The 27,233-nt window shown below is 50.2% G+C and overlaps 2 protein-coding genes across 4 annotated transcripts in view; one reads left to right on the forward strand and one right to left on the reverse strand.

Annotated features, from left to right (window-relative positions):
- The window catches only part of Col4a1 (collagen type IV alpha 1 chain), a 123,928-nt gene extending 115,427 nt beyond the window's left edge, over positions 1-8,501 (reverse strand). For both annotated transcript variants that reach the window (XR_008221367.1, XM_052751638.1), the window contains exon 1: positions 8,393-8,501. Coding sequence is in view for 1 of the 2 variants with exons in the window: in XM_052751638.1 (XP_052607598.1) it covers positions 8,393-8,476 (84 nt within the window). In the remaining variant the exon portion in view is untranslated. The remainder of the gene's footprint in view (positions 1-8,392) is intronic.
- Positions 8,502-8,615: 114 nt separating this feature from the next.
- Positions 8,616-27,233, forward strand: part of Col4a2 (collagen type IV alpha 2 chain) — a 142,863-nt gene continuing 124,245 nt past the window's right edge. Inside the window, exons 1-3 of one of the 2 annotated variants that reach the window (XM_052751637.1) lie at positions 8,616-8,724; positions 9,284-9,373; positions 9,500-9,554. In XM_052751637.1, the coding sequence (XP_052607597.1) occupies positions 9,330-9,373; positions 9,500-9,554 (99 nt within the window). In that variant the 5' untranslated portion in view covers positions 8,616-8,724; positions 9,284-9,329. The other variant, XM_052751636.1, reaches the window with a different exon arrangement.

Here is a 27,233-nt window from a genome sequence, read left to right on the forward strand (position 1 = left end):
CATGCTTCTGGGACCTTATAAGAAACATGCCCAGCTGGTTGTCAACAATAATAACCCCAATAAGGACCAAGAAAACAAGAATGAGGAGAGAGCATTTCATATGCAATGGTTCAGCTTTCATCTAAGGGCAAGCGGATGGAGGTCCCTGGTAGCATTAGGTTGCTGGCCAGAACCTAATCATCCATCAAGCCACTGCCTAGAAAAAGCAGAGAGAATAGCCAGAAGCTATGGTCTCTAAGACCAGTAATGTCCCCTGCTAGAAATTCAGAGCCTCCGGTGCACCCCCGCCCCCCCCCCCCCCCCACTGCTGATCCAGAAACTTTGGGTGTATCGTCTGTCCCTTGGTGATGCTGATGCTGGTACCAACTTCATGATGCTGACATAATGATCCAAGCGATTTCCTCCAGCCCCAGCTGCCCCGTGATATCACTGCTTGACTATTTACTCCTCCTCCGAGTTTGCTTTTCATTGAACAAACAGAATATTGCCCGGCATTAAGCAAGCACTGCCCGCTGCATAAATGCTTTGCAAACAATAGCTCATTTTCTCCTCATCAAGAGGGTCACTGCCTTGACACATGAGGAAGCCAGAGCCTCTGTGCCTACATGGACCCCCAGCAGGGCAAGGCAGATCCGTAGCCCCTTCCTCCCTAGACCTGTCCCATTATCTTCCCAAAGATAAGTGCCTGCATCTGATTTCCTAACATTCACTTAACAGAGAAACAGGCTTTTCTTTTGGCTAGCTAAACTTAGGTCACAGGAGTCCCCTCTGACATATCCATTGGGTTCTAGCTAAGTTCCCAAGTTACAGATTTTCCAAGAGAACATTATAATAAATGGACCAGACTCTGGGTCCGTGTTGTCTACCTACTGGAACCTGCCATAGCATTGCTGATGCCACCACCATCCAATAAGCTCCGGCACAGGGGCACAATGGTCCTAGCACAGACAAAGCACTCACCTGCGTGACAATTCTGCAAACTGAGATGCTACTGTGTTCCTTAGAAACGTCTAAAATGTCATTCAAAACGGAAGAACTAATTCGGGGGCTGGAGAGATGGCTGGGTGGCTGAGGGAGCTCACTGCTCTCCAAGAGGACCTGAGTTTAGTTGCTAACACCATGTCAAGTGGATCACAACTACCTGGATCCAACTCCAAAGGTCAGACTCCTCTAGTCCCCTAGGTACTGCACTCGGGTGCATGTACACACAGAGATAAAAACAAATCCTTTTTAGAAATTAAGAGCTAATTAGGGAACATAATTGTCTGAACGTGAAAAATGCTAAAAAGTTTCATAGAAGCCCAATCCTGCACCAACCACATTATCTATTCATGTTGATTTCTGTAAGACACAGGGGAAAAAAATCACAATTGTTAGCTTTGGGTTCATCTGTCACCTGCTTAAACAGGAAATGAGTACCGACCTGGAACTGGAGTGTCAGGTGAAGTTTATCCTTCAGGAAAAAAAAAAAGATTCATGGCTACTGCTATTATCCAGGAAATGCCATTGCTCCCAGAAGGAGACTGGGTGGCTGTTTCAGTCAGAGTTCTTATTGCTGTGACGAAACACCATGAACAAAAACCAAGTTGAGGAGTGAAGGGTTTATTCAGCTCACACTTCCATATGAAAGTTCATCATCAAAGGAAGTCGGACCGGAAGTCAAGTAGGGCAGGACCCTGGAGGCAGGATCATCAGAAGCCATGGAGGGGTGCTGCCTGCTCATCATGGCTTGTTCTGTTTTCTTAAAGACTCAGGACCACCAGCCTAGGAATGGAACCACCCACAATAGGCTGGACCCTCCCCTATCAATCACTGATTAAGAAAATGTCCTACAGCCGGATCTTATGGAGGCATTTTCTCAGTGAAGGTTCCTTCCATTCAGATAAATCTAGTTTGTGTGTCAAGTTGACATAAAACTATCCAGCACAAGGGCTGAAGGAAGGGGAGTGATGGAAATGTCCTGGGAAGATTTAGTTTCATCTGTCTCTATAAAGGCAGGTCTTTATTTTCCAAAGTAGAAATTCAACAACAACAAAATTAAACCATTTTAATTAAATACCAAATGCAGGAAGAATGTGGCACCTCTAGAAATCCTGCTGAATTGCAGGGCAGTGGTGGCTCACGCCTTTAATCCCAGTATTGGGGAGGCAGAGGCAGGCAGATCTCTGTGAGTTCAAGGCCAACCTGGTATACAGAGCGAGTTCTAGGACAGCCAGGGCCACACAGAGAAACCCTGTCTTGAAAAACCAGATAGATAGATAGATAGATAGATAGATAGAGAGAGAGAGAGAGAGAGAGAGAGAGAGAGAGAGAGAGAGAGAGAGATAGATAGATAGATAGATAGATAGATAGATAGATAGATAGATAGACAGGATAGATAGATAGATAGATAGATAGATAGATAGATAGATAGATAGATAGATAGACAGGATAGATAGATAGATAGATAGATAGATAGATAGATAGACAGGATAGATAGATAGATAGATAGATAGATAGATAGATAGATAGATAGATAGATAGATAGATAGATAGATAGACAGGATAGATAGATAGATAGATAGATAGATAGATAGATAGATAGATAGATAGATAGAGAGAGAGAGAGAGATAGATTGATGATGATGATGATGGAGGAGGAGGAGGAGGAGGAGGAAATTGTGCTGAGCAGTATCCATTCTAATCAGCTACACCTTGTGGAAGTGAATACTCATGGAAATGGCTTCCCCGTTGGTGTACTGGGCAAATGAAATGGAACACCTGCTCCTCTTAGTTCCCAGTCAGTGTCTCGGGCTGTCTCTCAGATGAGAAAGGCCCCAAACACAGCAAAATATGGACTCACTTGTGAACCGCAGTCATCTCAAAAGAGTGGGTTATAAGGGCAACAGAGGCCGAGGCGGTTGCGATGCTCCTCACCAGTCAGTGACACAGCACACAAGGGCCCCGGGGCAGGTGGAGGGGATCTGCTACATCTCACTCAGACACCACACTCACATCTTAACTTCCCATACACCGAGAGATTTAAAACCCAGATAACATGAAGTGCACTTGTAGTGTGCAGTGTAAAAACCAAACCTAGCCAGGCTTCCATAGTGAACTTTACTAAGCCACGGAATAAACTATTTACACAGGGAGGTCAGTACTGTGTGTGTCTCCATGTCATGTTTAGTCTGTGCTGGACTATCTGCTCAGAATTCCAACTCCAGGGGAAACACCTTCCGTGGCCATCCTTTTCCTTTGTGTTCCCTAATAATACCACAGGATGGACACTGTGACACAGTTTCCATGAGCCAGTACACAGCCCCACCAGGACTCCCCGGGGGATGCTGAGGGAACAGCCTGGAAACATTAGGACCAATTAATTACCAGTGATTAACTCATGCCTCCGCCTATGTGTCAGGCTCTCTCCCAAACGTAGCCAAGGTGCTTTAAAAAGATGTGTCCTTAGGCATCTTATAATTGGCAGGGATGTCAGAACCAAACTCCCCAAGATGATGCCATACCTACGTGGCCGAGAGAGCGGCCTGCCCTCCCCTGCGTCTGCTTACCTCATGCACACAGCTTCCCTGCCATAGGCAGGCCTCCGCGGCCCTGGTGATTATCCTCACCTTATATACCGGGATGAGGGGCTCGAAGAGGACACTGTCAGCAGCAGCTCTCATTGTGATGGACTTTCAGATCCTACACCACACCCTGACTCTAGGGGAGATTGCAGTAAGGGATGCTGAAGAACGGAGAGGCTAAGGGAAGACAGAGCCAGCTGCAGGTGTGGGAGCATCAGAAATAAATCGGCTCCTGCGGACAGAGAGATAGGATCTTCCTGAGAGCGGCATGATGTCAGGTAGTGAGGATGACGATGCCTGTGCATGCCATGCACCCATACCAAGCAGGGCTGCACAGCCAAGTGGACCAGCTGACGCCACACCAAAAGAGACGTGTGTGGTTATGAGAGAAGAGCACCAGCCCCACGCTGTAGAAAGAATGTGTTAGAGAGCAAGCGCTGGAAGGGAGGGGAGCAACAAGGGTGGGTGGCAATCCTGCCAGGAGCAGGAGGGGCTAGAGAGAAGGGCACGGCCTCAGAGCCAGGTGTCACCGCAGTTATTAGGAAATAACCAAATTGGGGGTGGGGTATCAGAAGGCCAGCCCGCATGGGTAAAATCTGACAAGTTCAGCTCTGCACACACTTGAAGGTCAAAATCAAATGGGGGGACAGCTAGGGTGAGGCGTCATCCTATGGGCTGCAAACTCAAGGCCCTGGGCAGGGGTGATGGAGAATGCAGGGAGCAGTCCTCGGGTAGAGAGCTGAGAAGAAAAGACAGCAGAGGCCTACTCCAGAGGCATGCCCAGTGGGCTTGGGACAGGAAGCAAAGAGCAGGAAGGTGACCCTGCACTCCAGGACCCAGCCAGGAGAACAATGGCAGAGAGCACAGGGTAGACCCAGGCCCCTGAGTAATAGACTATCAAACATTAACCCCAAAGGAATCCTAGAGTTAAAACCTCAGAAGACATTCCCAGTGACCCAGTTCTGATTTCTGACCCCTTCATTGTGTGCTTGACAATGGCAGACATCGTCCTTGGTATTGTTCTGTGGCTGACATATTTGCTGGTCAGGAAGAACAATGCGCCAAGATACTATGTTAGGCATTCTATTGTTGTTCTTGCTTACTTTATCCCGAGTTCCAAATGCCAACCCCGCCTGAGAGACACTTTAATGAGGTTAATCTGTTTCCAGCATTGGGAACAATCATTGTTCAATGCTGTTCAGTTGTGGACAAACATTGTACCATTCATCCTAACAGAGATGCGTGCAGAGTCGCTTCTCGGAGCCCTCCCCTTATCTCCAAGGCTCTGTGGTCCTGCGTGACTCCTGGGTTCCATTGTCTGGAAAATCTTTACCAGCTCTTCACTGAATAACCCGGCCTGTTAGACCCTCCCCCCATTCTCAGGAATATGCCCACTCCTGTTAATGAATAATGTGGGATTCGTGAGGTCCCTCCTGCCCTTGACCAAACAAATCCACGTACGGTTTCGGGATCAGTTCCCACGGGCACTCCTGCCTTGGGTAGGCCATCCATGCTTAATTTTCCAACCTCCCCCCACTCCCACCTGGAGAGAAGGGACAGGTCACTGGCTGGGCTGGGCACCCCTTATCTCTGATGGCTTACACCTTGGCCTTTTACTCCTCAGGCTCTGAAAGACCAAAGGTCAGCCACTCCAACAGCTAATCCCAGAAACAAAGGTTCCTGGTATCTCCAAGGAGAGATTTCAAGGTCGCTGTGGAATGCAAAGACCCTTAAGACTAAAAGATACCAGGAAATGCCGTCCTGATTTCTGCTACGGGCAGTGTCCCAACAGCCAACGCTTCTATTCTAAACCCCCATGACTTCCACAGGTTTCAGAATAACGTCCTCCCAGAAGTTTCCCCTATCTCCCCAAAGCTGGACTAAGGTCTTCTACGTCCTTGGGTTCCCTTGGTTGTGACACTGTCTGTGCCTCAGTATTTCTCAGTCTGTGTCCTCAGGACTGCATGCTTTCTCCTGGGACCTGCCCTGTGGCCAGCGCCTGCCTGGGACAGGACAGGAAGTGGGTGTCCTAAGTGCATTTGTGGAATAAAGGAAGACCAAAAGAGTCCATATAAAGAGGGGACAAGAGTGACTGCAAGGGAAACTGAGGCATAAGGTTCAAAAGCACCCTAATTCATCAGTTTAATAAAAGCAAACACAAACCCCTTATCCCTGAATACACTCACACTCAGTAACTCAAAGTGTTGATCAATACCTCTGGTGGAGCCCAGTCTGGCACACACATTGTTAATGCACAGACCTCTGGCTGGTTTCAGAGGCTCTTGCCCTTTTCCAGTATTGTTCCTTATAAAAGAGCAAGAGGACTACAAACTGTCCTCACCAGTTCGCGCGCGCACGCGCGCACACACACACACACACACACACACACACACACACACACACACACACACCATGTGCCCTGTTGGGGCTTACATAGGAAACCAGCCTTCTCATCTAAAGCCAAGGTTAAGGAGAATCACTCATACTGGCATGGGAATAAAATCACCCTTCGTTTGAGTTCTTTGGTCATTCAGTCCCTGGAGAAATGACTAATAGTCAGGAGACAGCAAGACTGCTGGACAGGCATGGCCACACTTAGGGGAAAGTTCACATCTCAGACCCAGAAGAGTAACTGGACAGGCAGGCATCCATATAGAGTGCTTGCCTAGCAAGTACATGACCCTGGGTCCATCGCCAGGCAGACCTGTAGCATCTTACCATCTAAATGGTGTGCTTAGAGAATATTTGACTTGGATAAATACAATGGAAGCTACTTTGTTGCTGTGGTAGCTCTAACAGCTAGGTTTAGAAGGAGCAGAGCAAAACTGTTACAGCATGAAAAGGACAATGATTTCTAAATTAGCGTTTTTAATGGATCTTCCTATACATACACTCAAAAGTCATTAACACATTAATCACACTAACAGGTTTTCTAATTCAAGACAAATACCATATCAAGGTCATGTCTTAGGGTGCCCACAGGCCAGATTGCTTCAGATACTTCAAGACAGCTTGAGGAACAGTGCAGAGTGGTCAGGAATGTACCTGGTCATGTAGAACAATTAATAGGAAGTAAAACAGTCTCAAACCTCAGCATTAGTTCGTTTGATTTTTCAAGTGACATCAGGAGTGTGTGTGGCTGACTCATTCTTTTTAAAGTTCTCAGTCTTTGAAAAGTTAGCTCTTACAGTTAGCTTTGCTAACACTATCATCCAGAAAAATCTAAATCTAAACAGTGGCTCATGCTTTTCCATTACAGTGACCTAACCTGGTCCTCTTAGTAGCACTAAGTCTTTTGGTCAATATTTTCCACGTTGGGGTCTAAACCCAGGTCACATGCTAGGCAAGCACTTCACCCTGGAGCTACATCCATAGGCCTCTTTTTACTTTTTCTTTTTAGGGAGGGTCTTAAGAATATGCCTGGGCTAGCCTTAAACTCACTCTGTAGCCCAGGCTGGCCTTGAACTGGCCTTGATCCTCCTGCCTCAGTCTCCAGGTAGCGAGAACTATAGGCCTGTACCAACTATAGGCCCGACCCAGCAAGCCTGTTCTTTTGAGAAACTACCCTCACCACCGCAAGAAAAGGGTAGTTAAACAACCACCTGTGGTGAAGGGAGAGACCTGGACCCAGAGGGAACTCTCTGAAGTTGGCTGCTGATATAATCATCCTTCTTCAGTAACCAATGCAGAAGCTGCCACCAGGGAGGCAAAACTCAATTAAGAAACCTGAGTACATATTACCAGTTTATTCTAGTATGTAACAGTTAATAATTTATAGTAGAGTTGATCAGTATCGGTCCTGCACAAAAGAGGTGAAATTCTTAAAAGGAAAAAAGAATGCAGAATTAAACAGGTTTTGTTTCGGGTTTTTTGTTTGTTTGTTTGTTTGTGTTTTAAATTGGAAGTGCCCGTAAGTAGCAAACATCATTGTTAGGCATTTGAAGGGGAAGGCAAACTGTTGAGAGGCCACACCTTGTGGCCTTTGGGCCTGTATGGCTGTCACAGCAGCAGCTGAAGTGTATTCTCTAGAGGCGAAAGCAGAAAGTCTGGCCGGGCTCCTCCAGCGCTGGAAGTCTGGCTCCTGCAAACATCTCCCAGCGCCCTCCCGGCCAAGCACAGCCCCAGAGGAAACAAAAACTAAAAAAAACAATTTGCGCAGGGAACAATGCGATGGAGTTTCTCTTTGGTTTCACACTCAAGTCTAAATGTGGTTATAATTTTCAGGCACACACTCATAAAAGGAAAGAGTCGAGGCAGTGACTTTTAGGATGCGTAGAAGAGCCCGCGTCTGTCCTCAAGCGTGCTGTAGGCTACACAAAAGCCGTGGGAAAGCAAAAAATACAGATGTTTCCAGGCAAACGGCCCAGAGCTGCTCGGCCTCAACCATCAGAGTCTTCCAAACAACCAGAAACACGCCCAAAGCGATTCCCCCTGCACATGTGTGTGGGACTCTGAGCGGCGTGGGGTGTGCGTGCCCACCCTTCCAGCCCAGACCCACTCGCGCGCCCCGCTGCTGAGCGCCTCGGCGATGAGGGTTCAAATCTCCCTGGCTCCCCGGCACCCTCACCCCACCGCGGGTGCGCTCTAAGCTTCAGTCCTAACTCTCCGGTACCCAGCCCGTAACAAAGGAGGTTCCGTAATGGATGCGCGATCGCAGCCCACAGGGACCATGAGCGGAGACCCGCAGGAAGATTGCACCTGGCCGTGCCACCCGGGACACCCTCGAGGGCCGGGTGGGTTGTCCGCGCCGGGCGCGGGACAAAGAGGCCTCGCGGGGCGCCGCGGGTGCAGGGCGGGAGGCTGAGGAGCGAAGCCCGCAAGGGACTCACCTTCGCAGCGGCCCGGCTGCGCTCCTCGTGGAGCAGAAGGGCGACGAGCAGCAGGAGAAGCCAGACGCTGAACCGGGGCCCCATGGTGGCGCGCCCGGGGCGGCGGGGGACCAACGGGGACGGCAGGGAACTGCAGCCCGGCTCCCGGGGGCTGCGGGGAGCAGCTCAGTCTCGGAGGGCCCGGGTGTGAGCCCTGCACACCGTCCCGGGTGCGGCGGCTCTGAGCAGAGACCTGAGCGCGCGGCCGGAGGAGCTCCCCAATTTGTTGGCGCTGCCCCCTCCCCTCGGCGGTGCGCGGGCGGCGTCTCCAAGGGGAGGACCCTGCGGCGCGGGTAAGAGGCGGAGGCTGCGCGCAGCTCGGGACTTGGTGTCGCTGAGAGTGGGAACGCCAGGGCTCTGCACTCCTCACCCAGCTCCTCCCGCGCCCGGGTCCCCTTAGTCCCTTGGCTCACTAATCTCGGCCAAGCACTGGCCAGGGACGCTGGGGCCGGGAGGCCGGCACCCACGAAGCAGAGCCGGGAGGGCCTGGCCGCTGGTGTGCCGCGGGCCAGCGCTTCTGCAGGGGCCCATGCGCGCGGGCAGCAGCTCCTGACGCAGGACCCTTAGGTGAGAGCGACCCCCGGGAGGCGCCTAGACCCAGGCAGGCCTCAAGTCTCGGACTTGGAGCGCTGCGGGCTGGCAGAGGCCGCGCGCTCCCTTGGATCGGAATGGGAAGGAGATGGAGGAATGGGGATCGCGCTGCATGGGCTAAGCGACTCCAGCCAGGGCCTACGGAGACGAGTCCCCCTTTTTCTGTTTCTTGATGGGACGGAACTTTGGTCACCCCGCAAGGAAACGGAGGGGACCGCACCGCTGCAACCCTTGATAACCTGCTTTGTCTTTTGCCTCCAGGTTAGGAGGGGACCGAGCCGAGCCTTAGAGCTGTGAGACTGGGATCATGGACCGAGTGAAGTTCGCAGCGTCTGGCCCTGCCCTGCGAGGGTAAGTCACATTCTGCCTAGTCTCCTGGGTGCAGGGGGGCCTTGCATGTAACTTTGAGGAGTTGACAAGTTGGGGCCCGCACGTTCATGTCGCCCTCCCACCCTCCCTCCTCCCTCTCCGGTGTAGGTGGCTGCTGCTGGCGACTGTGACAGTGGGGCTCCTGGCTCAGAGCGTCTTGGCGGTAAGTACACCTCGAAACTCCATGCGTTTGGAGTCCCGCGCCTGCGAGGGGTTAGGACGCTCGCGAAGCCTCGTGGGAGACTGGCACGCCGAGCCCACCTGAGTGTGCGTGCGCGTGTAGGTGTGTGCTATTGTGTCCGCCAGCCGCACATCTCGTGCAATGCAGGCGTCGGCCCTCCTCTCGGGAGCTAATAATTAAAACGTAGCCGCGGGCACTGTTTGCTGCCAAGCTTTTGGCCTTAGCAGCAAGGGAGGAATGTCTGTCACTAGGCCATGAGGCGCACGGATGAAGGGGGTTGGGAGCGAAGAGTTTCCAGAAACTCAGCGGTGGTGTCCAGGCACTGCGGTGGGCAGAGAGCTTCTCGCTTAAATATGAGACTCTGGGGAGGGCGGAGCAAGGAGGAGACAATCTCCTCCTTTAACGTTGTTAGGAACAATGGGCTAGAAACCGCGGTTTCTCCCAAATCTTGAGTAGGCCCTCAAGAGCTACAGGCCAGAGGGAGGCCTGTGGTCCAAGGCATCTGTGATCAGTTTATACACCGGTTGCTCTTTCCATGACCAAGGCAGGCCTGCCAGAATTGCCTTTAGACTCGAGGAAGCACTGGGAGCTTCCACATTATCTAGCCAATCTTTACAGAACTGGGTCCTGGTGACACCCGTGTGGAGGGTCTCCCCATGGGGAGTGGTATTTAAAGGAGGCATGAAAACTGAGAGTCCAGGCCAGGTGTCCTGTCTGTGTAGCACCCAGTCCCTAGATAGGGGTTCGGGACACCAGTGCGCTCTGTCTGGAGCCAGCACACCCTGGGGAAGGAAGTCTACTCCTGCCTCCTTTCCCTTCCCTCACCCAGCTGAAACCATCAGTGAATCTCTGGCTTGCAGTACGTGGGAACTGGTCCCACCAAAGAGTTGCTTTCTGCTACGCTGGGATCCAGGGCCCAGCATGAGGAGAAAGAGAAAGCTCTGACCAGACTTTGGCCAGCGAGTCCTGAGAGGTCTTAGAGCTTGAGTCTGTCTCCTTCCTGCCCCAGTCCTAAGTCCTGACTTAAGAGCAAGCCCTAAATGTTAGAACAGCCATTACCTGTGGGCCCTCATGCGTGACTCCCACTTGGCCAGGATCCATAGGACACTTACACCCAAGTTCCTAGAAAGTGCCAGGCAGTGTGCTGACTCCCACGGCCCTGGCCCCGGAGCCACTGCCCAGCTACCAATGTCTTCACTCCTGAGGTGAAGACCTTACTGGTGTTATTTTTAAAACCCATGAAAAGGGCTTGCTATGGAGAGGCATTTACACAGCTCTGCCCTCATTCATGACTCCAAGCCTGGGTTTGCTTGCACACGTCTCAGAATATCTGCAGCTTGTCACCGAGGCCATGTTCCCTGCATAGACAGTACAGCTCAGTGCCTTCACATGTCCTTTTCCCTCCTACAAACCCGCCTCTGTGTCTTTGGCCCTCCTACCCTTGGATTTGACCAAGAATACATATGTCTCATCGAAGCCAAATTGCCTAGAAAGGCTTTCCAAAAATTCAGATCCCTGACCCCCCATCTCAGACCTTCCAGCAGGACATTCTGAGGCGCTTCCTGGAACCCTGCATTCTCAAGACATAGAAAACTTTGGGGATCCTGGTCTGTTCACATGAGCTGAGGGACAGCATCTGAGGTCTTGTGCATACTTGTTTCATTCTCTGGACTTTCGATTCTAAATGTGCAAATACAGTAGGCGGACACTGTGATGGCTTTCCCACAGTCATGTGAATCTGTGTGCCTGAAACAGCGTGTAATTAGTTATGGTCAACAATGCGTTGATCAACTTCCCAGCTTCTGCTGGACCACTGGCTTTTCCACAGCTCGTACCTGTGACACAATTCCTTGATCCTAAATGCCGTGCGTGAAATTCTTACTCGTGCGGGAGCTCTGTTCCTCCCCCCTTGGTTTGCATGACTGTGTGATCCTGCTCCATTGTTTTTGGTATCCGGAATCTTCCTGGGGTGTGTCAGTTCACTAAATAGGACCACCGGTTGTATCTTGTTGTGCTTTGGGCCCAAGCAGCTGAGAATAGTTAGTGAAGAGAATGGGTAATTATTTAATGAATGCTCCTTGTATACCAATTTGTGTACGTGAGTACATCAAAGCCTCCAGGAAAATAACCTCCACGTGGGTAACTCTCCTGCCCATATTGCAGGTGCGGGGGGAGGGGGGGGAAGAGGCCCAAAGTACAAATAGCATGCCTGGGATCTTTCTTTTGTAAATGGCTAAGAGTATGGGAGCCAGGCACCTCACCACCACACCCAGCCTCCTGGGTTCCTAAGTCAATAGTGAGGATGCTTCTGAGGCTTATCTTTGGGTCTTCTCATGTGGGAGCTTTCCTTGGTCTTGACCTTGGGCAACCAGTAAAGCTCAAACACTGACTTCTGGGAAGTGGGGGTGGGGGGTCTCCCTTTGCTCCTCTGGAGACCAAGAGCACAGAAGGAAAAAGAAGCTTAGGGCCCAGTGTGGCCCCAGACATTCGCCTTTGCAGCTCAGGACCACTTCCTGTCATCCACACAGGCATTTCTGAAGGCTCCCAAATGTGAATACAAGGCCAGAAAAACTAGTACACACCCAAATGCCCATCCTGAGAGCAAGGCTTGAGTCATAAAGGGGTTCCCATCCCAGAATCCTCCAAGGCAGGCTGCCTGGGTAATGACCCCACCTGGATGAGCAGCCGCAGCCTACTGTGGGCACTCCCAGGCTCCATGCATGTTTGAGTCACAGGGACTTGGGGAATAGTGTCCACTTCATAGGACTGTGAAGGGAGCTGGCCAGTCTGGAGACTGAGAAGGACAATGTGTTCCCACTTCCCTGAGGCTTTGATCCCTTTGTGTGAAACCTGGGCCCCTAAGAAGAGGAAGTCACTGGGAGAGCTCTCTCTTGGTAGAATGGAGCCACGAGCATTTCCAGCCCTCTGGAGCCTTGGAAGTCACCTTCTCCGAGAACTTAGATCTCCTCCAGCAGCACACGTGCTTAGAGAAGAGTAGGAAATGTGAGCAAAAGATAGAGCATGGTCCGAAAAGGGCTCCAGCCCTGTCTGGGGAAATAGAACTAGAAAGGGAGAAAATGTGAAACTCAAGGGCAAAGTTCCAGAACAGAAAAACAAAGATTTTGATGGGAAAAAAAAAAAAAAAACCTCGAAAGGGCTGCAGTTGTAGGTCTGGGGGCGGGGGGAGCATGAGTGCTCAGTGAGGGGAAGTCAGTACAGAGCCTGGCTCCCTTCCCACAAAGCGATGACGCACGGGGAGGAAGCCATTGCTGGGAAAGCAGCAACTGGGGGTTGTCAAAGGGTGTCTACGACCGGAGAGTTCTAGGAAATGCTTTGAAACCCACCTCTGGCTCTTTACGGCTCAGGCTGTTGGCTAGGGCTCCATGACCAGTGTCAGGTGAGTTTAGCACCTCCATGAGCTGCCTCGCCTTGAGAACCAAGCAGTCTTGACGAGAGGTGTTTCCTCCTGCATGGCCACTAATTGGCTGCTGGAGCTCAGAGAAAGAGGGGGCTCCTACGGTGACCCCCACAGCCCAGGCTAGTCAGAGATAGACTACGGGTAGCCTGAGCTGCCCACCTCTGCCAGGCCTTGTGGTACGCTGGAGACTTGGGGATGGACCTGGGGCTTAGGTGCCCACCGGGGTGAGGAAACTTGGTCTGGGTGAACGTCAGGGCTCCCTAGCGTGAAACACAACAGCAACTTGGATGTGAGGCCTTTGCTGTCGAGTTTGGAGACACTTCTGGAATCCAGTAAATAAATGATACTCTTCTAGCAGCCAATCCTTTCAATTAAATGACAGTATCTAAGGGCTGTGGCCTTTGTCTCCACTGACTTCTCCAGGTGACAATGAGGTTTTTGTTTAAGTAATCTACCAAAGAATCAGATGATATGGAATCTTATAGGGACTCTGTGGGTATCTAAGTCCTGTGGGTGTAGTTAGAGGGTAAATTTCAAAGGACAATAAGTAGTCAGGGCTTCCCTGGTGAACTCTAATCTGTTCATCTTGGGGGTGGGGGGTCTCCTGTGTTTGGCTCCTGGCAGCTCCCTGCTCTGGCTGGGCCTGATTTTTGGAGCAGCGAGCTTTCCTGTACATCATAGCCTCAAACGTAATGTGCCACCCTGAGTGGGTCCTGGCACAGAAAAGCCACATTGGTGAAAAACTTTGCTGAAATCAACTGGAGTCTATAGTTGGATGTGCTAATGTTCTTCCTTTTGAGAAATATGCAAACATTTGTAAAGTGTTAGCTTGTCATCCTGTCTGGGTGGAAGCTGTACAGGAACCTACCCTGACTTTGCAATTTTTCTACTAGTGTCAACTATGTGAGAAAACAGATAATTGAAACTCTTGGGTGTTTTGGTGGTAGTGGTGGTGGTGGTGGTGGTGATGGTGGTGGTGGTGATGTTTGAGAGCCTTTAGCTCACAAAGATCATCCTGCCCCTGCCTTCAGAATGCTGTGAGTGCTGAGATTAAAGGCATGCACCACTATGCATAGGTCTTAGGAGTTTTTAGCAGCTAATCAAACCTCAATCATGAGTCCATCATGTGTCAATGACCAAGAGACATGCCAAGGACAGAGAAACACTGGGCCTGTTCCCCCTCCAGTGAGTGCGATTCACTCTGCTGACTTAGATAATATGGCAGGGGTGGCCCTGTGCCTTCGAGAGATTTGTCCACTGGCTTGGGTGGGAGTTTCCTTTCCCAGAAGGCCCTCCAGGTGGGCAGCAGGAGGCCCCCCTCCCTGCAGGGTGGTGAGGTGGAGTGCACGTAGGTAGCATTTGCTCCCCTTATCGTAGGACACGCCTGTGATCAGTGTCCTTTGTCACAACTGACTGACTGATACAACTGCCTCTACAGGGAGCTGGAGTATGGGTTCTGGTCTCCTGAAGGACCCATACAGCTTTAGAGGTTGAGACTTTCATCCCCACCTCTAAGAGAGGGACCCAGAAACAGGGATCACCCATGACCAGTGAATTGATCCATCATGTGAATGGCGGTCAAGCTCCCCTGAAATCTCCCAAGGCTGGCTTGGTAGCTCCCCAACAGTATCGGTGGAGGTTTCTGGAGGCTGGTGGTGCATCCATAGAGAGTGTGGAGCCTCTGTGCTGTCCCCAGACCTAAGGGTGTCTCCTTAGACCCAGAGAAGGGACAGAGGAACCCCAGTGGATCCCCCGTGGATCAGAAACACAGAAAAGACAACCTTGGACTTTTGACTAGAATCTGAAATAAGGGCCGATTGGGGGCCGAGCCATCCCCTGCTCTCTCCAGGTGAACGGTGTCAGGATGGAAAGGGAAGAGTCCAGCTGATGTCCACAGTTCCCTTGACTTGGGGAGTGGGGCACACATCTGGGTCACAAAAGGATTCTGTGTTGATGGGAGAGGAGAGGAGTTTGAAGAAACAGTTACTTCCTTCCAGCTGGGAGGGGAAATGGCTACTCGATTGCTTCTTGGACTTGAGGTAGAATGGCTGAGTTGAACAGTTGTGCTGCCCCTAAGAGAGCAGAAACCTCCCCACAGGGCAGCAGGACTACACTCAGCTTCCATCAGGTCAGTGTCCTCACTGTGGAGAACAGGAGGGCTTCATGCCCTATCCCACAGGAGATAAGGATTACTACTGGGGAAGCAGTGGACACCCTGTATCCCCAACCACACCTTCACCCATGCCCACCACACACACACACACACACACACACACACACACCTCTGCATGGCACAGGCCTCTGTGTAGGATCCCCCAGTGGCCACAGCCTCTGCTTCAGGTAGCCCTTGGGGAACTCGGTCAGTGACAGGCCTGGCACATTGACCTGTGTCCACTCTGCGGCTGATAACCAGAGAGCAGCAGCGGGGATGGTACAGCCTCTCTGCCCCACCCTGACACATCTGCCCTGTGTGTGCTGCTCACTTGGGTCCAAAGACACTATTGGCCCCTTCCTATTAGACCTTGTTCAACAAAGACCAGACACCTGTGCTCACCCGGAAATGGGACCCATTGGAGAGTCTAACTGAAGCTCCCTCTTCTAACTGGTAGGATTTCAAACCATTCTTGGAGATGCATAATTTTAGGGTATCATTCATAATCCTCACAGGGCGGGGAAGGCAGCTCGGCCTGTCACCCTAGGTCTTGGAAGCCTGGAAAAGGAGGGTGAGGAGTCTGAGGTCAGCTTGAGCGACATAAGCAAAAACCCTGTCTCAAAAACCAAAGCCCAGAGGGTAGTGAATGGTGAGGAAGGGGATGTATTTAAAGGGTATCACATGCTGTGTCGAAATGACCTCCTGTGACCGTTTATAATGAAAAAGAGGGAAAGAAACATAGACATTGAATGTGTTCTGCACTGACCCTCTGCTTTTCTACCCAGACACGCTCTCTTCACCTCCAGTGACCCTACACCTATGCTCAGGTGTGGCCACCCCACTGGAGTATGTGCTCTGAAGCCGGAAACATAGTGAGGCCTAGAGGAAGTGGAGAGTGCCTGGAAATGAGTGAGGGTGAATGCAGTTGCCAGTACTTAAACACATCTTTTGGGTGAAGACTCTACTTAGAGAAAAATCAGTGAAAGATTACACCAAAATGTGTTTCTCCTCACTGCATTTCCCCCCTCCAAAAAAAATTAAATGTTACATCCACTGGATGAAGCCGCTGTTGGGGGTTGGGCATGTGCCTGTGGACATTTGCGTTTTTTCCTAGGGACTGTTTCAACTCCACCCATAAAATTCCTATTTTGCTGCTTCTGCCCATTTTGGTGATCTCCCACACGGGAATTGGAGAAACTGTGTTTTGAATTCCATGGAGCCATTACCCAGTGACTGGCAGGGCTCACTGAGCACTGCTTCTTCTCTGTATGTTGAGCTTGGTGCGGGGGTACAGGGCCCTGTGAGAGAAGCGGGGAGCTCACAGGGTCACAAACATGGCCTTTGAAGGCTCTGGCTGGGCCCAGGGTGCAGTCATTTAAAGACACATTCCCTCTGTGACCCCATCCTCCCCATTCCTCCCCCATGGTGGCATTGGCCCCAGGAGAGAGAGAGAGAGAGAGAGAGAGAGAGAGAGAGAGAGAGAGAGAGAGAGAGAGAGGAGAACCCCACAAAGAATGTGAGCCCTGAAGACACTTCCAGCCACTGGTAATCCTGAACCAGTGGGGAGCTCAACATTGCTGGTGTTTCAAGCAGCAGGTGCTAAGCCTGGATCCAGCCGCTGACACTGAGGGACAGACTGAGGCAGAGAGGGCAGAAGAGTCTGCAGGATGGGTAGGATCCAGGGACCCAGAACTGGTCCGTTCTAAACCTCTGCCCCTCACTTCGATGAGTGAGGGGAGGATGAGTCCACACTGACTTCCCCGTAATTACCTCTCTGTGAGCATGAGAGAGCTTTCCATCCTGTGTCTTTCACTCATGTCCTAAAGCTTTCATTGCGGCAGCCTTTTGTCTCCCTGGCTGCTTTATTCGTAGGTGTTTTCTGCAGGTATTGAAGGGGTTGAAGAGGCCACACCCCCGACCTGTCCCAATTCCTTCCTGGTGAGTTTGTTATTGCTAGCTAGTAAAGCTAATGATCTTATATCCGGCTACTGACTTGCCAAAAGCGCTCATGAGATGTAAATTTTTCTGGTGGTCCTTGGGGTCTTTCATTGATGACCTTTTTTCCATATGTCTACACTTCTTCCATCCATGACTTTCTCCTCAGGGTTCTGGGTTAAATTCTTCTGCTTGGACCGGCTCTTGGGCCAGTGACCATTTTTACCAGAACACTCTGGAGATCATCATTTGGGATTTTACTTACTTCAGTATCTTTGTGCTCTGTAGCTGAGTTACGGTCTTGGAAGAGTGGTGTTGTCTAGCCCTTCTGTATTTCTTGCCTCTCTGTGCCGTGGTTTCTATGTGTGTTGGTTTGCCTCTGTCTTCTTGGTTGAGAGATCTTCTTTCCAAGATGATTGCTCTTGAAGATTCAGTCCCGGGTACCACTCAGCAAGGGGACCACAAACTACTGCAGCATCAGCATCCTTAAACCCTTCAAGATACAAAGACAGATTTAAAAGTCTATGCACTTCCCAGTCTGAGGCTGTCCCATGGGCCTACACCCTTCAGTTTGTCAGTGTCTGGCCTGTCTGCTCTCGACAGCTGCCTCTCCGAGCCTTTACTCAGTCCCGAGACTTTGACAAAATAGGATATCTCTCATCTACTGACAGGTCTACCAGAGGATCATCATCTCACAACTACTCTTAACTGGGTCTGCAGTTTGCGGAGGGTGTGGGCTTGTCCGGAACATAGGGCTGTCTTAGGTTTCCCTTCTGGAAGTGGCCTCAGTTTTCCTCCTCAGAGCCAGGGAACTGCACAGCCCATTGTGTTCATCTGGACCCTCTTTTCTATCTTTTTCTTCCTTCACCCATTTCTGTCTTTGGAATGAAGCCCATTTTTTTTTCTCACTATCCCTTTCTCTCTTGCCTGCTTACAGAGAAGCAGCCCCCTAGCCCGCCATCTTAAACGGGAAGTCTGCAGTGGGTGAGGATTTCTGCCCATTCTCTCAGTGTCTGGGGCGTGGAAACCAGGCTGCATTGCATCTGCATTCTCTTGTTAGGTCACTGTTGTGGTGACCCAGAACCTGAGCCAGTACACAAGTCACCCAGTGCTACCTCACAGGGTGGGGGCTGCTCTAGACATGTCGCCGATGCCTCTAGACGGTTATTTCCCTTTCCTCTGAGTCTGAGATATGTCAGCAAAGGGGAAATCATTATTATTATTATTTATTATTCATTAAAGTTAAGTCAAGGTGTAGCTAAATTACTTTCAGGACAGATGAAAGGCTTATAACAAAGAAGGTTGGATTCAAATCACTTCAAGACCCAAGTGTAATGTGATTATGAGAGAAAGCTCGAGGGACCTGGTCTGGCTGAGTGTGAGATGAAGAAGCAACTAGAGTCTTGTGTAAAGAATAGAAATCCCCTCCATAGCATATCCTAACAGCACTAGCTTCCAGGATGAAGTACCTTCACATCGTCTAGAGCCCTATCAGAAGCAGCGGGCCCCCAGTAAAAGGCCGGCCACGGACATCTCCCAGGGACAGGCCTCCTTCCCTTCTTTCTTCGTTGTCGCAAGCAGACAAGTCATAACTGAGTAAGGACCCGGATACACTCCTTTCCTGTCTGCAGCCACCTTCCGCTGACAGTTCCCACCGGAGCCGGTGCCCCACCCCCCCCTCCAGAGGGGACCCCAGCTTTGACAGGATTTCCCACCATCTCACTGTCTGGCCTCCTCCCTCTTCCTACAATACAGGGAACACCGAGGGCAAGCTCTGGCCCTCTCGGGTCCTTTGGCAGCATCTACTGCTGTCACACTTAGTTGGGTGTGCTTATCCACATCTGGACACCGGGACATAGGAAGAGAAGAGTGTTTCTAGCCATTACCAGAGGCCCTGGCTTCGGTTACTTCTCTCCTGACCAACCTGGAGGTTCTGCTGATCCACCATGGACTCTTTCTGCCAGACAAGCCGGGAGCTGGTACAAGTCCTACCTATCCCACCATCCGAGGTGGTAAGAGCCACTGGGCATGGTTACCTCCACTCTTGGGCCCAGTGAGACCCCTGGACCGGGCCCGGTGCACTTTGGCCCTCATTGGCTGGGATGTTCTTCCCTTCTGTGGCTCCTGAGCTCTCCAACAACAGCATTTTGTTATCTGCATCTCACCTGATTGGAATTTTACATTCTAGAAATGAATGAGCTGTTTCGCTCTGGAAGGGGAAGGAAGTCAGATTACTCATGCTGGCTCTTGAGGTTGGCTTTTTGTTTTTTTGGTGGTTTTTTTTTTTTCTTTTTGAATCCAGAAATTCTTTACTTAGGAAGTATAAGCAATTAAGAGTAGAGTTGAACCTCCCTTGTGTTGCAAACCTGCAGTTCTAGTTACTTGAGAGACTGAGGCAGGGGGGATCCTGAGTCCAAGGCTTACCTGAGCTACAGAGTGAATTCAGTGCTAGCCTGGATGACATGGTAGATCTTATCTCAAAATAAAAGGGCAAAAAGCAGGCTAGAGCTAGCTTCTGCTCAGCGGTGGAGCACTTACCTGGCATGCAGGAGACCCTGGGTTCCACCCCAGGCACTGGAAAAAAACAAACCAACCCACAAGAATGAGGCAAAATCTTGTCAGAAAGTTCTGGAATAAGGGACAGCTGAACTGCAGTAACACTTGAAACAGCTGTGGTTTGGTTCTCTTGAGTGAAGTCTGACCTTTGGGCTAGCTGCTTCCATTCCCTAGGAAAGCAAGAGAGCAAAACCGCTCAAAGTCTATCTATATCTTTAACAGAGGAGTGACAGACAGACTGACGGACACACCGATTTTTAAAATTGCCTTTTTTGTCTTTTCCATGGATACTTCAAGGAGGACTCCTGCCCCAACTCAGGCTCTCCCTGCTCTGGCTTGCCCATGGGCCAGACAATATCTCTGTCTTCTCATCAGAGTTTCCTCTCCATTAGGTTAAATACCTCGAATCACTAAGGATACGGACAGAAGCCAGGCTTCATGACCTCTCACCTTTTTAGAGCCTTGTTCCTGTACACATTTCATCAGTTAAAAGACTTAAAACGCTTAGGATGTGATTCACACATCTCGTACAGACAGACACAGTGTTCATCTGAAAGTGACCCCATTCCTGTTGCCTCGGGGCTCATGGGTGGGGGAGGGGGGCGCGTCGTCATGGGCTTTTCTTTTTAAAACTCTCTAAAACATACAACATGAAATTATCATCCTAGTCTCTGCAGTGGGAAGCCTGGGGTTTTAAGGAATTGTGGCCATGATGCTGTGAAGAGAACAAGATTTCTCTCAGCCCCTGCTACCTACGATGGAGGCTGAGCAGAAAGTCCAAGAAAAGAGAGTCCAGATGTCCCCCCAGGCTTAGGCATGGGGCCTGGGGACTTGGTGTAGGTAGGAACAGAGACACCCTGTGCCCAGTCAGTGTCTGGCGTGGTGGTGAAGCCTGGCTCAGAAGGTACCAGAGGGAAAGAAAGGGCAAAGATGTGTCCTGGGCAGAACCCAAATGGCTGGGGCTTTTTGTTCAGAATCACAGTGCTAATCTGTGTGCTGAGTGCCAAAAGCACGTCCATCAAAAATGTGCGCTCAGAGCCAGCCAGGGACATTCTTCTCCATTGGTTCTACTTGATTTGAATTGCCATGTTCAAAACTACTGGGGTAGGCAGACGCTGGCTTAGCTGCAGAGTCAAGCTAATGTAAAATATGCTTCAACTGCAAGATAGCGTGCCAAAGTATTTCCATTTCATAGCCTGCATTTTTTTCCTTGAGCTGCAGACCCAGAGGGGAGCGGGCACGTGGCCAGAAAGTGCACTGGACTGAGTGAGCTCTGTCCTCGGAGTCACAGAGGTTGCCCATTGGCATCCTTGATGCTGCTGGAAATTCAGCCTTACGGTCATTAGTGGTGAGAATGTGGGAAGTGGAGGCTGGCGAGATGACTGAGTCTCTAAAGTTCTTGCCATGCAAGCGCAAGGACCTGAGTTCAAACCCCAGAGCCCACATGAGAAAGCCAACCAAGGTATCTGCATTCCTGCAATCCCAGGGCTGGGGCAGTGGAGGCAGACAGGTCTCCAGGGCTAGCTGGCCAGCCAGTCTAGCTGAATCTGTGAGCGCCAGGGTCAGGAAAATTCCTTGTCTCTGACAATAAGATGGAAAGCAATTGAGAAGGGCACCTGACATCTACATCTGACCTACACACACACACACACACACACACACACACACACACACACGCACGCACACACACACACACACACACACACACGCACGCACACACACACACACACACACACACACACACACGCGCGCACACGCACACGCACCTTAGAAAGCCGATCACTGTCCCAACCACACCCAATGGGGATGACCAGACTTACTTTTTCTCAGACTTCTCCACCAAACTGATGGTGTGGATATAACAAAGGGGCCTACCCTAGAAGGCACTTCATCCCACTCTGTGTACTCCCTGACGAGAAGGGAAATCAGAGTGCCCAGAGGAGCCAGGGTCCTTCCCTGAATGCACAAAATACCAAACCAGAAACAGTCCTCACCCCTGGCTGGAGGTTGGAAATGCGGCAGGAGCAAGCATACTGTCCAAACCCCTCTCCACACCCCATTCACAGGTCAGTGTACAGCCTGGGACTTTGCTTTTCTGACTCTAATGATGCTGCAGTTTGGGGACCACAATGTGGACAACTAGCCTGAAACACAGGATCTTAAGGGCCCTGGCGGCGCTGGGACTTAGGTTTGCCTCTGCCTGGTCTGTCTGGGCACCAGTAGCATATAGAGCTGACAATCTTCTGGAATGCTCTGAGTGACCCAACAACTTGCATGCCTAGAGGTAAGCGTTAGGAAATGGCTACGAGGAAAGACATTTTCCTGTGCTTACCTGTGAGAACGCAAAGGAATTACTATTTTTGCAAAACTCTTAGCTTTGTATATGAGGGCCTGAACCCTGAGGGCAACTCGCAAGGGTGACCCTGATCTTCAGTTAAGATCAAAAAAGGGGATAATACGATATCTATGGCTTATGGCCCCTGCAGCAATGAGCTTTCCCACACAGTCAGCCTTAGCTATCACTTTAACAAAGTTGAGGCTGAATGTATTAGAGGAGAGTCTGAGGTCAACCATCCTTGAATAAGCATTTAGAGTGGGTTACGGGAAACAGAAAGCCACACCACGCTTCAAGGGTGTTCCTAGAAGTCCAGGGTTTCAGGAAGCTCCCTCCTTTGAAGTGAGCCTGGCAGCCAGCTCCCCCACAAGCCCTCCTCCACTGCTTTCTACAGGCTTTTGCTGATTGTTTCTGATCCCGTGGTCAGTCCTGGGCATTAGTCTCTAGATGAACATCTGTCCAGTGTCAGCAGAATTGCAGCCACATCTTACAGGTTCAGATAAAGATGCGAAGCCGTGATGGTTCACATAGGTGTCTCCAAGAGAAATCACCCTGGAAGTCACCTGAGTCAAGGTAGAGAGTGAGAGACAGGGGACACAGGAAGTCCTGTATCTTGGTACTTCCTCGCACAGACACCTCACTTGGCTGTGTGTGCCCACACCTCATCTGGACCCTTCACACCTGTGGCCTCTGTCCCTCCTTCGAAGTTCAGGATTTACACAGTGTCGTCTTTTGAGAAGGGAGAGCCAGTTCTTCCATGCCACAAATGTGGCCTGTCTCAGAACCCTTTTGTACATCCAGGTCCAGGTTGCGTGGGTCAGATAAGGCTCCATCTGTTACAGCTGCAACCTTTGATGCCTTAAGCCTTTGCCCTCCTCCGCAAGAGGACTTTAGAATCCTCCCAGCATATGTGGCCAAAAGGATTCCATTCAGAATGTAGGGGAAGCCCTCCGCAGGGCCTGGTGTAGAATAACCGCCTCCCAAAGGCTCTGGTTACTGCACTTCCTCTCCAGTCGCCCCAGCCCCCCTCCCCCTTTGGACCTCAGCATGCCTCCTCTCTCCAGGCATCACTGCTTCCCTGAGCCTTGAGCCTGGGGACGGGAATTCCAAAAGTTTTTCAGTACAGGAGCAGCTCCTTCCATCTCTTACCAGAGGCCTGTTAAAACCATCTCAGATCTTCATTCTGATCTGCTTGGCAGCAGAGAACACTCAGTTGGATTGTTGCATCTCAAGACTGAGGAGAGAGGAGAGAGACACCCTGGCCCTCTCCGACTCAAGGGTCTTGGTTGTGGGTAAAGAATGGCTTGTGACTGTGGCTGGCTGTGTTTGAGGAATCTGCCTAAGGCTCAGGAATGCTTTTCACATGTACCACATCCTCCTCTGCTGATCTACTCCCCTCTCTGGACCCCGGTACGGTGCTGTCCCAGTCTGTGGCCTGTCATCCCCAGTGCTCCTGTCCTGCCTCCTCTTGTCCACCAAGCTGGAGCTGAGTAAACTGGCGCTCTACTGGCCTCAGTTCTCACACACCGCGCTCTCTCCCCCTCCCCCTCCCCCTGCCCCAGAGAGCACACATCACCGTTGCCTTAGCCTCTCATCACTGACCACGCAGAACCTGGCCACCTCCCAGCCAGCCCTCCTGGTATCAAGCCTCAACATTGTCACATCCTTGAGACAGACTCACATCTAAGCCTTGTCTCTGAAAGGCTAGGGAGGGTGGCCTTCTCCTGTACTCCCAGCTGGCTTTTCTGAGCATGTTTCCCCACAGTGAAGAGGTCAAGGGGGTGTTGGAATGAAAAACAAAGAAATCCAGTTTGAAGTCATTGGCTTGTGTTGTTTTAAGAGAAGAATTTATACTGTGGGTGTCAGTGAAGCGTTAAAACCCCCCAGCTCCCTCCAGAGGCCTCCTGCTGTGACCCACACCCTAAGAATTCTGTTCTTGTGATCAGTTACAGTCCTGCCCTGAGTGGAGTCCCAGCACTTGCCTGTTGCCTTCCAAACAAAGTCGTGAACATAAACATCTTCATGGTTTCTCAGCCACATGTACAACGTGATTAGAAAGATTAGAAAAGTCAAACTAGAAATGTCCCCTTTCCTGAAGTTTTGCTTTAGAAGCATAGTAAATGTGTTGAATAGCTGTTGAGTGATGACTAGAGTTATTGGCTAGAATCAAGTTCTGAAGACCTCACTAGTATAGACTTGACCAAAGTGACTTGGGCTCAGCCAACTGAGCATAAGAGAGTCTTGAGCTGATCCTCTGCAAAGCTCACCAGAATATTCTTTTTGTTGTGGTGGTTGTTTGTTTTTTCAAGACAGGGTTTCTCTGTATAGCCCTGGCTGTCCTAGAACTCACTCTATAGACCAGGCTGTCCTCCAACTCAGAAATCTGCCTGCCTCTGCCTCTGTCTCTGCCAAGATTAAAGATGTGCAACATTGAAGGTGTGCACCACCATGCCCAACTCATCTGAATACTCTTAGGAAAACCTCTCCTCAGGGCCCTGCAAAGCACTGTGATGAGAATGATCACTGTTATCAACTAGTGTGGACTATTTGATTGGACCATCCTGAAGAGCCTGTAAACACCATGATGTCTTAGCTAGCGGTAAGTTGTTGAAAATCAGTGGTAGGGTCTAGAATCTACCAGTGGACGTGGGGGTAGGGGGTATGGCTTAGTGCCTAGAATCCACCAGTGAGGAGCTGGAGGTCGTGGCTGGGTAGTAGACCACCTGCTTAATGCACATAAGGCTCAGGGTTCCATACTCAGTACAGCAAGTTGACAGCCCCTTCTCCTAACACACATGCCCACTGCAAACACACACACACACACACACACACACACACACACACACCCCTTAAAATTTGATTCCTCCTTTCAGAACCCTTCAGGTCCTGTCTTTTTTCTGTTTTATCTAATCCTCTTGGATAAATTAGGGAATTATTTTAACCTAGCTGCTTGCTGTGGAAGCACCAGCCCATGCTGGTCTCCTTCACCTCAATATGGTACATAGAGATCTGTCTCTGTAAGCATCTTCCTACTATTTCATGCCTTTCTTTTATGAAATATGGGAATAAGACACTAGGTTTTCACAAGAAGATTGATGCTATTGACATGGTTATCTCAGTAGCTAATCTGTGTCTACTTTGATGCACAATACCAAGGACAATAAGAATGTTCTCTGTGAAGAGTCCTTTATGGTATAACATCTTAGAGCCAGACTGGACCTAAAGTTTGACAAACCCAAACTTTTCTTGAAGTTGGGAACTCGAAATGCCAAGCACACACACCAGGGCCTGAAAGAACCAAGACGCCAAACCCTCCCTAGTCCACGTTAGCTTGATAAATGAATGTTCTCATGTAATTCCTCTAATTAAATCATTTTCTATATTAGATCATTTGGGGGATAAATTACATGATTCACTGACTCTTGAGTTTTGTTTTGGAAGCCATGAGCAGACACTCCCCTAGCCAAAACTCATAGACTTTGGTAGAACTAATATGTGCCATGAACTTCAAGCTTCTTTGAGGTCCCCATATTGTGGCAAAAAAATAAAATAAAAATATATTCTTCTATCTTAGTGCAATGTGTCCACTCTTCATAACTAGCTCAAAAAATAGGACATCCAGTCACTACAAGAACAGAGGTAAACCAATGGTGAAGTTCAGACAGTTGAACAAATTATTTCTTTAGTCCCTGGAGTACTACGTTTTCAATGCAAATGTTTTCAAAGGTAGACTAGGTTTCAGTTGACATCAGACATATCAGCTCCTCTTGTATTCTAAGTATGAAAAAGCCCCCCCCCCCCATATCCACCATGTCCCTGAGTCAGCATTGTACAAAGAATGAACTCTGAGGCAGAGGCAGGAGCAGCATCCTTTTCATCGAGAAAGAGGAGGCAGAAGCATCGGCCATGCCAGCCACCTCCAGCCTCTAAAGAGCTGGTGCTGAGACCCTGACCCGATTTTGTGTGAAGTATCTGTCCCAAGCACATTATCTGTGGGTCACTTATCACTGCGTGAAGTGCTTTTGTGAGTCCCTCCCCACTGGGGGTTTTTAGTCATGACCATGAAGAAACAGAGGAATGTAAGTACTATGATGGTCCTAATAGGAAGGGAAAGATGCCCACTGACATCTCAGCACACTCAACAATGCATGCCACTCCATAGTCTGTGGAGAAAACACAGAATTAGGAAGCCAGCTTGTCACCTTTTTAATTGTGTGTGTGTGTGCGTGTGCGTGTGCGTGTGTGTGCGCGTGCACGCGGTGCAGTTCATTGTCAAGTGTCTTCTATTGCTTCCAACCTATTTTTTCATCAGTCTCTCACTAGACTGTCTGGCCAGTGAGCTATAAGAATCTGTCTGTCTATGCCCACCCCCCCCCCCCCCAAACTAGAATTACTGATATAAACCACAATGCCCAACTTCTACGTGGGTCCTGAGGATCTGAACTCAGGTCCTGATGCTTGCATGGCTGGCACTTGGCTGATTAGACCATCTCCCCAGCCCCTTGTCATGAAAACAGATGTGACAGACGCAGTATGCATGTGGCTTTGAGTTGAGTGACCACTATGTATTCTGGTTTCCACTCTTTCTGAAATTTATATATACTGGGCGGTTTTCTAATAAAATGTGACGGGTACAGAGTTTATCTGCTGATGATTTTAAGGCTTCCTGCTGCCCCTCGAACCAGGAGTAGGGTTTGATTTTATTTTAAAAGTCACTCTTAGAGCTGCATGACTTCACCCCAAGCAGGCTAAATAAATGAATTTTCAGCATCATAATGGGCACTAAGCTGATGTGTCAGCGGTTTGAGGCGGGGGAAGTTGCAGGGCCAGTGTGGAAAGATACTGTGGTCCCCAGGCACTTTCCTTGGATGGCTTCGTTGTGAGGTGTGTGGTGGGTCGGAATGAGCTGGGAGGTGGGGGTGGGAGTGGGACGCTGTCCAGAGCCCAAGTTCTTCCCAGCCACAGTGTCAGTCTGATTGGGGCAAATCCCCCTGAAGTCTATTGAACCACCCAGCTGCTTGTCCCCAGTCAGGGGGCAGCTCAGAGAAGAGGGCAAAACCTCCTCAGGCCACTGTTTCTGGGAGCCACTTGTGATTCAAAGCCAAGTGCATGGCTTTGTTCACCCAAGTGGTTCGTGAGCTCCATCCACTTGCCCTTTTGAAATCACTGCCCGCGCCCCAAAGTCCCACCACTTTGATCTAGAGGCCCAGGTGCCTTCCCAAGCCCTTCCTACATTTAAGAAGGCTTGGCCTTCAATACACACCT

This window comes from Peromyscus californicus, unplaced genomic scaffold (genome assembly GCF_007827085.1).
Source record: "Peromyscus californicus insignis strain IS unplaced genomic scaffold, ASM782708v3 Scaffold_23__1_contigs__length_62951481, whole genome shotgun sequence".
Taxonomy (NCBI): Eukaryota; Metazoa; Chordata; class Mammalia; order Rodentia; family Cricetidae; genus Peromyscus; species Peromyscus californicus.